This window comes from Erithacus rubecula (assembly GCF_903797595.1).
Source record: "Erithacus rubecula genome assembly, chromosome: 2".
Classification (NCBI taxonomy): Eukaryota; Metazoa; Chordata; class Aves; order Passeriformes; family Muscicapidae; genus Erithacus; species Erithacus rubecula.
Genome location: NC_136685.1, coordinates 34967802 through 34980903, shown reverse-complemented (window position 1 = coordinate 34980903; position 13102 = coordinate 34967802). Strand labels below are relative to the sequence as shown.

At 43.8% G+C, this 13102-nt stretch overlaps 1 protein-coding gene across 6 annotated transcripts in view; it reads right to left on the bottom strand.

The window, feature by feature from the left end:
• ANKRD6 (ankyrin repeat domain 6) overlaps positions 1–13102 on the bottom strand; it is an 85363-nt gene that overhangs the window by 26901 nt on the left and 45360 nt on the right. For all 6 annotated transcript variants that reach the window (XM_079328405.1, XM_079328410.1, XM_079328408.1 and 3 more), the window contains one exon: positions 6272–6528. In XM_079328405.1, the coding sequence (XP_079184531.1) occupies positions 6272–6391 (120 nt within the window). In that variant the 5' untranslated portion in view covers positions 6392–6528. The remainder of the gene's footprint in view (positions 1–6271; positions 6529–13102) is intronic.

The following is a 13102-nucleotide window of genomic DNA, read 5'->3' as shown; positions in this document are numbered from 1 at the left end:
AGCTCTAACCACTAAAAAAATGCTGGCATACAGTTAAAGGTACTGTTTTAAAAGTAAGCTATGAAAGCAGAATAGGAGTTTATTTGAATACAAGGAACATATTTTCCTCACTAAACAGCTTCCTGGGCAATTGCCACAGGAACCATGCCTGCTGCATGGTCAAGCTGGAAGACCAAAGGATCATTTTTATTCCAGAGTGTTTGTGTGTTTCAGACTCTGTATCCAGAAACATAGGTAGAGAAGCATCTCACCTACTGGAGAACTCTGAAGAGAGGCTTCAGGAACCAGAGTTTCTGTGCACATGCAGTCCTTGAGTTCTTCCTACTTTAAAGGGAGTATAAACAAGAACTATGACACTAACCAGGAGAGAGACTGGAAAGGAAGACCAGTTCCAGCATATTACTTTGATTAGAGGCTGAGGCATTTGGAAGAGCACCGATCATCTCAAGATTAATCACAACCCTGCAAGAACCAGCAGTACCAGATTTTTTTTTTTCTTCCCAGCAACATCAAAACGAGAGCAGAGATGGGACACTGGACACTGTTCCAGTGGGGGCAATGCAAATACTGGACAAACATCCAATCCCCACACAAATACACTTACACATAGGTATGAATGTACACACCCATGCACACACCAATCCAGAACAAACTGTGAGGAAGAGACAAGGCAGTTTGGGTGCCCCTCATGCTGTGATGACAAACTTGGAGCAGAGCAAGCTTTGGAAACAGGTACTGAACAAGTCCATGACACAGCAGCAAGTCAGGGCTGCTCTTGTCTTCATGTCTTTAAGTCAAACCACCAGCCCACCAAGTTTTTCTCTCACAGCAATTCATCCCCCAAAATATACAGGGGGCAGAGAGATGAAGGCAGACAGACAGAACTCCCTCTGTGTGTCTCCTCCACAAAAACATTCTGCACTCAACAGAGCAACAAAGAGGGGGTTTATCTGATGCACACAAGGTTCTCAAGGGGAAAGAAAAGCCAGAGTGTCTCCTTGATACTTACTTAAAGGACACAACACTAAACCCAGATTACTGACTTAGAAGCTTGCCAAATATGAACTGTAATGTTTTGGGGGTTATTACAAATACAAATGAGAGACTGCTACAACTTCGGATTAATGAACCAATAAAGCAGTCATTCACATACAAAAAAAAAAAGCAATTTGGACTTCTATTCAAATGTAAACAATTGCTTCATCAGGCAACAAATCATACAAATGGCCCTGTGTCACGGACTTATTGACAAAATAAATAGGACCTATTGGACTAAGGCTGCAACTTCCAGCCACAGGGACACACTGCTGTAGCTGTGGGGTGCCTCGGGCTGCAGCCAAGCACTGTGAACAGCCACATGAACTTCAGCACTAAAATGCAAGGGGAGGTTTTGGTCTGCATTAAATCTGTGCTCTAGCCTCCAGACATTGCAGAGTCCTCTCAGCATTGCTGCCAATGCACACACACTCCACAACCAAACCCATACAGGGGGCCTTAGCACCACAAGCTCCCTGATCTTTCCTTGTGTTCATGCATCTGTAGATACTTTTCTGCAGGTACACTCAGTTCTCCGTCTCACTCTACTCCTGCGATGCACAAGGACTCTTATTTATTCATCTCTTCTGCACTCATAAAGAACATGACTGTCCACGTTTTATTGGAAACTCTGAAAGCAAAATCCAAGTCCTGTCACATTGTTCACACTGATGATTTGTTAGATTGTTCTCCATGAATAACCTGCTCACTCAAGCCAGCAGAAAGCTCCTCATTGACCTCAATAGGCATTCAGCAAGTTCCTAAGTTTGTTAGTCCCTTTTAATTCGTCTTTATTTGTTGTTTAAAACAGACATAAATAGCTTTTCAAACTGAAGGAGCACAAAAATGTGGATGCACCAAAATACATTTATTTTTCTGCTTCTGTCTTAGCTTAAAAAAGACAGACTGCATTAAAGAACTCAACATGCTCTGAAGTTGAGACTTAAAGTACCCCAGAATTACAAAAGTGTTGCCATATGGTGTGTTCATAATATGACAACTTCAAAAGTTAAATCAAACAATTACTGAATCAAAACAGAAGCACTACCTTTTGCAATTCAATTTAGGGATTTTTTTTCTGAATGATCATCCATTCTCTACAGAATTCAATCTTATAGCTATGAGCAATGCAGGAGCTCCAGCACAAGTTTCTCATGGATTCACATTTCTCTTGCAGGCATCCACCTGCTCTGATATGAGTTTGCCTCCATGGGATGCAGGGGAATCTCTGCTCCCCCATCTGAAGCACTTCCCCCCCGCCTCCTCCACTGACTTTGGTATCTGCAGAGGTGTTCCTCTCACTGCTGTTCCCTGGATGTAATTACATCTTCTCTGTAACTTTTTTTTTCTTCTTAAATATGTTATTCCAGAGGGGTTAGCACCATGTCTGATTGGCCAAGCCTTGACCAGCAGCACATCCATCTTGGAGACCCCAGCAGTGGCTCTGCCAGACCTGGGGAAACTTTTGCCAGCTTCTCACAGAAACCACACCTATAGCTCTTCCTACTACCAAAACCTGGCTATGCAAACCCAATACTCTCAGGAAAAAGACAACAACATCCTGGGAGGACAGCAAGGCACATCAGCTCAGCAAAAGTCCCAGGGCTTTTTGTGCCAAATATGCAGCTGTCAATTTCACTGAAAGAGAGCTTTACTACAAAAGGACTGAAAGAAGGGACCAGCTTTCTTGCTTGGAAGAAAAGCCTTAAGTTTATTAGTTTTCCAGTTTTTGCAGCTTATTCACTTGATAAGGGCACATGCCTTATCAGCCAGTGAAGAATGTCAAACAAAGAGGTGTAAAAACAGAAATTATCTCTTTGTCACATCAGGAAGAACAGCAACAGAGCACCCTGACCAAGCAGGTGCCCTCTGAGAAGAGCAGAGCCACAAAGCCTCTGCTGATCACCTCACCTACCCTGGGCCACAGCCCCAGGTGGCAGAGGGCCAACACTGCTCAATGGTGTGCCAGCAGTGGCACCAGCCCTCTCCCACTGTGGGCTCCCTGATGTCAGATATTGTCACCTGTGTGACCTAGCAGCCATCAGCTCCTCTTCACGCATTTTAAAAGGCCCCAAATCCAGAATGAGCCCGAGTGACCCACACTGGAGTCAGAGGAGGTGCACATTTCCATACTGACTTCATCTGTACAGATGCCTTGCTGGTAATGCTGTCGAAATGAAACAAATGCATCCTTGCTGTAATGCTGAAGTCAGCACCTGGACATGTGTTTGTGTATTCTCCATTAGATTTTGTTTCTTTCATATTCTTTCTCTTTTTTTCTGAAATCACCTACTCAGAAGTGTCAAAAATTAAATACTATTTTGCAGCTGAATTGTTGTTTACTGAAGCAACAATTAACCACATCATATGACCTTCCACACAGGACAAAACCAGAACTGGACAAATAAACTATAAGGCATTTACTAGCACTTGGTTTGTTACAGAAAATGTTCTTCATTTTTCTTAAGCTATGCTCAATTAATCCTTTTTGAATAGGGAACTCTAGCATTTATCTCTAGATCCTGGACACTTTAATCTGTGTCTCTGCAGTGTTATTCACAACAATTGGTCAGTGCTTACAGATGTGGATCAGAAATACATTTAAAGCCTGCTGTGATGGGGGAGCTTTTTCTTTCCCTCCAAAAATCTTTGTCTACATGCTTATTCCTCCAATAAAACACAGAGAATTCAGCAAGAAGTTTGGCTGACAAGTACCAAATACATCTTGTTTTCTTTTTTGGAAGCAAACTCCTATTATTTGTAATTAGGCAAAACAAACTGAAAACTGCTAATAAAAGCAGAAGACACACAGGTAAATCAGATCTAAGGCACACACATGGATAAATTTATTTTTATGCTTCATTGTGCAATGACTTTTATCTTGGGGGAGAAGAGAATTCTGAGTTTCAATTTATCTGAAAGCTTGGTCTATTTCACTGCACTACAGAAAGTCTGCCGTCCAATTTCCATTCTAAAATTAAAAACCTCTGTGCTGAAAGTTGCTCTTATTTTGTGCTTGCCCTGCTTAGCAGAAGACTGCAAAAGAACCTGTTGCTGTGATGGCTAAAACACCCCTCCAGATTTCCAGTTTTAATGTACTAGACTCTAATTTATGCATCCTTGCTCTTGTGACAATCTTGTCCTTGACTTTAAACAGCTCTTTCTCCTTCCAGCCTTTGTGTGTCATCAGATTAGCAAGTCAAGCTCTTCCAGGCTATGTTTATACAGCCTCTTGTAGGCAAATATGCACATGCTCTCCCTATGCAGCTGGCTGGGTGAGAGCCAGCTGCAAACTGCATGTTGTGTACACCTGGACAGGACACCACAGAGTCTAATGGATGGGCTCTGGTGAGGGCACCAGGCTGGTCTCATATCTTTTGGTCCACACTGAGCTCAGCTCTCTCTGGCTCACAGCGTGGGAGGAATAAGAGTCTGTGTGCCTTCAAAACACCCCGTACACACAGCCTTGGCTGCTGCTCTGAAAGAGTCCCTGCTCCTCTGTGTGCACTTCTCCACAGTCTTGCAGATCTGATTTCATCTCTTCTGAGCAGGGCTTGTCACCAGGCCACCCAAATACAGCATCTGTACTGTCTGTCAGTGTGCTGGGATGCATCCACAATGACAACAGGGACAGCTTTTGTCATCTTTCCTCTCTGGGCTCTGCAGGAATGACCCACAACTTCAAGAAAGAATAGCTACAATGCTGTAGTACCTAGTGAGCTACAGGGATGGCCTCAGAGCTCACAGCTCTCATGCATGGTTGACAAGCAAGTCTCCACAGAAACACCAGCACTTTGCAGCTGGCCACAGTTTTGCTGCCAAATGAGCTTTGTTTTGATTTTCCACACAGGGCAGAACAACAAAGCAAGGGAGCCACCTATGTCACATAGGAAAGAAAACCTTGTCAAGTCTAGGAAATCTGCATTATAGCAAATTAACCTGATTTTGTATTTCAAAGTCAAATCTACACCTGTTTGTTTCTTACTTTGAGGTCCCCTCAAAGCTCATCATCTTAAAAAAAAAACCCCAAAAACAAACAAAAGAAAATGCAGCCACAAAACCCTGAGCTACCATTCAGGGAAGTCAGTATTTCCTGGTCTGATACTGACTACCTTTAGTAGCTGTTCATCAGCTGCAGAGCTGCTTGGATAACAGAACCAGACAGCCATCTACATGGGACTATTCATGATTATTACATCTGTGCTTTGTATCTACCAGCAAGAGGCTACTTATTTTGGCAAACAAAACTTACAAACACAGGCTGTCCTTGGATCACTCCAACTTTCAAAATAAATATTATCTACAACTCAAACAGTGTGAAGGGACTGAAAATAACTGGCAGTACAGATAAGCATTCTGCTTTTTCCTCTTTTTATCAAATGTGCTTTGTGTCTCTAAATATTAGCTCCCATACATATGTAATGCTCAAAACCAATATGGAAAACCAAATAAAAGTAGATCGGGTGGAGAACAACAGTTCATCAAAAGAGCATACCCCAAATGTTATGTAACAGTTCTAAAGATTTTACTTACCTAGCTCTTTTTAAGTTTTTTTGTGGATGAAACCTCTGCACCAGCTAATTACATATCATCTTTTCTAAGATAGTATTATATATAACATTGGGAACAGGTGAATATCAGTTTGAACTCACTTGCATCTAAGCAGAAATCCTTTGACTCTGACTTTTCCCGAAGGTATGGAGAACACAATTTGCAACCTGCAAGTTTGGAACTGATTAAGGGACTACACAGAACAAATCAATGAAGATGTTGGGTATAAATGAGGCTGCTGCACCAAGAGACTTCAGCAGCAAGAAACACTTTGTGTCCCTTTACCCTGCCACAAGAGGTGGCTTTTTCCCCATCCCCTCACCCAGGGAGATGGGTGCCCTGAACTGCCTTCCCTTGACAGTGATGAATCGCTCCATTCATCTGGTCACACAATGTTCAGAAGTCAATGCATGCTTTGAAAAATGTTGCTCCCCTCTGTCGACACACTGTGTTTGCAAGGACTAAGTGCTCATCACAGCTGCACCCACTGCAAAGGGTATAAACACAAGATGTTCACTATATTGCAAATCCGCGTGAGCTATTAAGTGGAAAGTTTCAGGAAATCTGAACACTAACTTCAGTCACATTCAGATTGGTAAAGCTAGGGGGGCATTTTCACAGACAATGGTCTAGAAGAGTTACATTAGTTCCCAGGGCTTTTGCAAAGCGTTTTTTCTCTGGTTACCTTGGTAACTGCTACCTTGGCACCCCTGTTGATAAGCTGCACCACATTCTCCACTTGGCCTTTGTAGGCGGCTACAAGCAGGCGTTCTGAAAGCACGGCGACCACATCCTGCTGGCTCATGAATTAGGAGAGAAAGGTTTTCAGGTTTCTTAAGTCCAAAAACAAAGGCTTGGGATCAGTTCAAGCAGCATGCAGGCAGGCGAGGAAGGATTCCAGCTCCCTGGACAGCGATGTTATTGCTATGCCATCCATTGGACCTGTGGATCAGAAAACAACACTGCTGTCAGCCAGCTTGCAGAAACAGAGCTCAGAAACTACAGCAGCTCCTCCCTGAGCGTTCATCTTTGCATTGTTTTAGGAGGGAATCACAAAAACTCCTCAGAACCTCTGGAGACAGAGCTCTTCTGTTGCAAAGTGGAGAGATGTAGACAGTAGCACATTTTCAATGTGCCCTCATTCCCCTTGGCTGGGCAAAAATCCTTAAACTTTCTGAGATCTTAACTCTCTTTCAGTCTAACTTCTATCTGTGTGGTCCCCTTTCATCCTCTCTCCCCCCGCCAGGTTTCCCAGTCTTTAATTAGCCAAGGATGGGCTAACTACTGTTGGCCAAAGGAACAAGAATAGGTTATAGTTACTGGCTGCTGATAAAAATATACAAACCTCTGCCCTGGAAGGATTGAGTGCAGTCAGCAATTAAAGGCAGCTGACTGTTCCCTCACGAGTATAAAATGCTTCAAAGCCTCCCCTGAACAATCCCAAGGACACTGCTGAGAGAGATCTCAACCTGCTATTGGGAAACACTCATCTTTGCTGTCACTGAGAAATTATGTTCTCCCCACTGAGCTGACATCATGCCCCACTGACCACAGAAACAATTCAGACTTAGCACTCATCATGCAAACTGTGAGTATGTTTGTCTGCCCAGGCTCCACTGACCCATCCAATGAGCCATCTGAGCTGAAAAGAGTTTTCTGATATAATTACAGAAAATGTATCCACTGATCATTTTGAGCTGTGGAATCCAGAACCTGCCCAGTTTCAGAAAATTTCAGCTTTATCAGTGCTTTTCTCACTTCAGTACTTAATTGTTTCAGTACAGGAAAAAGACCTTCAAGATATCCAGTGTATTTACAAATTATCTGTCCTCCTCTCTTGAAATATCACTGCACTGCTCCTTAACAGCCAACAGTATTAAACAGTCTGCATAATTGAAGAGGAATAGGTACAGGGTCCAGATGATCTTGGAGATCAATACTGGAATACAATGTCTTTCACTCTTATGTAATCCTTTAAATCCCTCTCAGAACAGCAATAACTAGAACTGTAGGTTAATTTGCAGTAGTAGACGGTAACAGAATTTAACATGCATTCCTAAGGTAATTTATATTAACAAATCTTAGAATGCTTTATGAACTTTAATTCTTAGAACACCGTTTGAGGTAAACAATACGCAGAAGAATAGTACATGTATTTTAGAAAAAGACCCTTGAAAGTATAGAAAAGTTAATGCTTTTTCTGAGGTCAATAGAAAGTTATGCCAAAGCCAGTAAAAACCCCAGGTAACTGACTCTTGATTTCTACATGTAAACATTAGGCAATACCATTTCCTGGTAAAAGATCTAAGTTAGCTTTTCCTCGCCTTTTTCTTCCTTTTTAAGTGCAAATATATTTGGAGTAACATGGAAATAGCTGCACATTTATTCAGAGAAACCAGACAAAGAGTTTCTAGGCATCAAAGTCAGCATAACATAGGACAACAGAGGAGCAGTGCTATACCCTGTGCCACTGGACTGGTTTCACCCACACCCTCAGTGTGATGGAGGCAGTTTGTACCCTGGTAACATGGAAAATAGGGAAGATGGAAGAAAAACTCCTCATGTCCCTCACTAGCACATCATACCCTGCTCCTCTTGCACAGCATTGTACACATTATAGTACAAATCATTTAAAAGGCGCCAAGAAACACAGATGGCCTACACTTAGTAATTTGATATGTGACAAACAACCCAAGTTTCAATCCTACTTCCTCAAGTATTTGATTTCCAGTGAATCATGCTTCCGAAGCAAGTGGAATGCCCACTCTCCCTCCATACCCCCACCACCCACCCATGATCCTGGCCCCCTGCTCCCAACACATCCCTGACTCTCATCACATCTCAAAGTGGTGCTTCCATAGCCCAGGAGCACAACCCCCTGTGATCAGTACACAGTGCAGGGTGCTCCTTACAACAGGCAGCTTTTCAGGCAGAGGATGGTGGTTCTGTGCCAGTCCCTGCCTGTGCAGTGGTAGCTTCCAGGTGAACTGTGCCATCACTGGTTTGTCCCCAGCCTTACCCTTAAGCTGGCTGCCTACACTTTGGCTTGAGGCATGTACAATACATTGACATCTTAAAACATCCCTGGTCAGAAGCTGCTTGGTTTTCTTACCTCTCAAAAACAAAACAAAACAAAAACGATGCAGTGATATCATTATCACTGACAAATTTGCATATTCACTACAAAAAAATCTCAGTCTCAATGACATTTGTGACATTTCCTGTCAGTGTGGAGACACACTGACAATTCTGAGCAAGTTTGCAGAAACAATAGATGCTCGTCACAGCCACACCACTAGAAAGACACTAATACCTCTACAAATGGGCTGGAAAAGTCTGGATAACCTATGCAAGATAAATGCTGGAAACCATACTCCCTAGTTTGATTGTTCTCCCTCTCTCATGCTGCCTTCCCATTACTGCAGCACAGTACTGCCATCCTCTGCCACAGTGGAGACATGGACTGTGACAGCATCACTGGTATCATGGAGTTTGCCTTCTTGTCTTTTCCACCACTTGGATCATACATAAAAGCAAAGCAAGTTGGTCTTTTAGGGGTATCTCCTTTTGCCCAGGTCTCCAGCAGGTGTCAGTCCTGTTCCCAGAGGGCAGTCACAGCAGGAGCCTGCTCCTGCTCGAACAACAGGTCACATTCCCTACCACATCTGCTTTTCATCTCCTCACTGGGATTATTTGCAATTCAGAAAAGCGCCTCCAATTGGAATAGGAAGCCCAGACAACTGAAAGACCAACTTTCCTTTTCTCCTGAGCTGGCAGAAGAAGGTGATGGGTGAACAGTGGAAGTGGGAATAGCCTTCTCATTCCCCTCCTCAGGGACCCATCCCCAGCACCGCGGCTACACTGGCAGCAGCATTGCTCCCCCCAGCTTTAACTCTCTGTGTGCCTCAGACACACAGAGCATCTTTCCTTGACCACGTCTGCACCCCCAGCAGCAGGAGGAAGGTACCAGATGCCCAAGGTCTGCAATTAAAAGCCTGACTGCTCCTTTCACACCCAGATGGTGCAAAATGAACCCGACAACACGATTACAGGCACTGCATAGCATCCCTGCTGCCAGCACCTGCTGCCCAGAATTAAATCCCTCATTATCACCCTCAAGATCCAGAAGCTCAAGGGAGGGACAGAGCATGAGAACATTCAAACCTTATGCCTACAAAACAACAATAAAAATTATTCTGCTTTAACATATTTTTAAATGAAAAAGAGCCATCTCTGTGCTTTGTTTAAGATCAGATTACTTACCTGGGGAAGGCTGGGAAAGCAACACCTGCTTCCCAAGCCTCTCCAAGGAAACTGGCCAGATGTGATGCCCAGAGGTTCAGTTTCTTTGCTGTGGGTCAATCCCTTGCGAGGATCAGGCGCTCACCCCATGGGTGGAGGGTGCCAAAGGACAGGCTGACTGTGGATTAGTGTTTGCCATCGGCAGCCGCCGGGCTCCGTCCCCGGGCGCTGAGGTCCAGCTGCATCCCCACGGATTATGCTCTCAGCCCTCTGAGCCACGCTGCCCTGTGGATGCTTGGGAGATGTCTGCCTGGGGTGGCACAGCACCCACAGCACAGGGTGGGTGGGCAGCTGGCTGCTCGGTGGCAATGTTGAAACGCTCACAGCTCTGTCCTCTCTCCCATGCAACTGGCAGAGCTGGCAAAAAACACTCTCTGCACCTTTCCCCTCCCCAGCTCCCTCCCCTCCAAACTGCTGCCAGGCTGCTTCAGTGGCCCCAGCACTTACACGTCAGTAACAAAAAAAGGCACAGGAACGATGGTTTGCAAAAGCCAAAGGACAGTCCAGGAAACATTAAACATCACAGATACTGAAAGGCTAGGTGACAAACTCTCCATGCAAAGGGTTAAAACCAGCAGCTTCCTTGCTGAAGGAAGAGAAAAAAAGCCAAAACTATGAAAGATTTAGGAGCTATGAGCTAATCAATTTTAAGAAGTTCCCTGTGCTAAATGGAAAATATGAAATGCCAGAGCACAGGTCATTCTCAATGCAAGCACTAAGTTAAATTAGTATTTGAATAAAAGAACTCTTACATAGCTAACAAAAAGTTTCCATGTGTGCTGAAGTACAAGATGAAAGGAGAAAAAAGAAGGGACTGCAGTTTTCTGCAAGAAATCCCAAATTTTCTTTTTTAGTTTATCACCAGAAATTATGCTGAATAGAATCACAGAATACCAGAATTTCCTGCATTGGAAGGGATCCACAAAGATCACCAAGTCCAGCTCCTGGCCCCACACAAGATGGCCCCAAAAATCCTTCTATGTGCCTGAGACTATTGTCCAAGTGCTTCTTGAACTCTGGCAGGGTTGGGGCTGTGACCACTTCCCTGGGGAGCCTGGCAAAAAAATCTCATCACCTGGGAGGCTTTATTTTATTCAACACAAACAATGGAATAAAATTAGTCTAAATTATTCTGGAATACTCCAATACTAAGATATGGGGCCAGATCATTCTATTATGGGAGAGTAGATAAAAGCCACTAATTTATAATAACAATCTTTCTAAGAAAATTTCCTCCATATAAATACTGCTCTCCTCTTCTTTGCTTGACTCTCACAGCAAAACAGTTTCTTTTTTTATTAGCACGTAACAGTATAAAATGTATAAAATGCTGTTTTTCTCATCCAGCCTCTTTGCAAAGCAGTTTGTCATACATAAAATATGACGTAAACAGTAAGATTGTATTCACTTTAGAATAACAGCATTATTCAGCAGAGTGGATGATTGCATTAGAAAGAGTGGGTTTCTTGGAACTCATTTATCATTTACTGCAGAATGCTGATATATCTGCCATTTCTCTCAGCTGACTTTAAAAGGATTTGTCCAAGACATGCAGCACTATTTCCCTTTCAGCGATTTTTCTTTAGTTCCACCAGGGATCTAGTATAAACTACTCAGGAAAAATATCTATATATTTTGCTAATGGGAGGACATTGCCTCTCACCCTTCCTGCCCCAAAAGACAATTAAAAATCAGTCAAAGGTGTAATTGTAAAAGCCAGAAGCAGCTTCATCTGGAAAACAGCAAAGCCCCCCACCAGGTCGAGAACAATGTGCTTTTGATTCACACTTTTCTTCTTTCCTTTACAACATCATCAATATTGTTTTTGGAGTTGGGTTTTATACCAACCAACATTTTGAACTGGACATCTACATAGACTTTTAGTAGATTATATGTTGGTCTGGGGTGGGGGGATACTGCTCTCATTATGCATTTTATTGTGGCAAGTACAAGCATTCAGTTTTCATATGGACAGTTGCATATCCATCACCCTAAGTATCACCACTGTCTGGGACATCTGAAAACATTTTCTGAGATTTTTTTTTCCCCCCCACTTGTTGCTATTAATTACTTCAACAATGACTGTTTAGCAGCCTCCCAGGGAGCATCTGCATGACAGTTGCTCATCAGGCTTCCCAGCCCAAGCAGAGCAGACTGATTGATGTCACTGCTCCGCTGCAGGTGGCCGCCTGCAGCCGGACCCACAGCCAGCCCCGCCTGTCGCACGGGGGGACAGCGACTGAGCCTCCCCAGCTGCTCTGTCCAGCCCATCTCCACTGCTGGCTGCACTCAGTGCAAATCCTCAGGCATTGCCTTGGTACCATCAAAACCAGCCTCCAGAGTTGCACCTGCCAGGCAGAATGGTCTTGGAGAGAGGCACAGACACATGGAGACCAGTGATGGAGATCAAGTCATTGCTTATATATAACTAATCTTGTACAAAAACAATTTTCTTCCCCTCTTACTTGCTTCTCTGCCATGTAGCCGTGACCTCCCTTATGCAATACACAAGTTATATACTTACTACTTTCCATATAACATGATTTGGGGGATTTATCTGGCTTATCTCATTGATGTTTCACAGCTCTGTTACTCCCCACTCTTTCAACACCTGCGTACACACATGTCAAAACCACTCAGTACAAGCAAGCTCAGCTCCTAGCAAGCCCTGTCAGTTGAGCACTATTTACATGACAAAACAAGATCTATTGTTTGGTAGGGGACAGTGCCAGTGTGCAAACACACATGCATGACATATCTGCTCCCATTTGCATAAAACCAGTTAGGAGATCTTTCCAGCTGACTGCTGTTTAACAGAAGTGCCTGAGCCTAACCTTGGGAACAAAGCAGACACATGGCTGTGCTCATGGGAGAGTGGGGGTTTATGTTACCCTCACACACAGTGGGGCTTCTGGATGGGACAACTGTCCCTCACCATCACCTCCTGTGCAGGAGCCCATTAAAATGACTGCAGAACCTCACTGTGAGCAAAAGATGCTATAACCCTTTCCACAACCAACTCCCTCTCCTCTGCTGTTCTTCCCTTTCTTATCCCAAAGCATGTCCTCTGCTGTGAGGGTTCAGACTATCTTTAGCATGGACAGTATCTGTCATTCACTTTGGGGACCCTGCTGCTGCCACGTCAGAGTGCTGGTACAGAGATCTCCTCCTGCCCATGTATGACCTGAACTCTCTTCCCTGCTAGCTCAAGCAG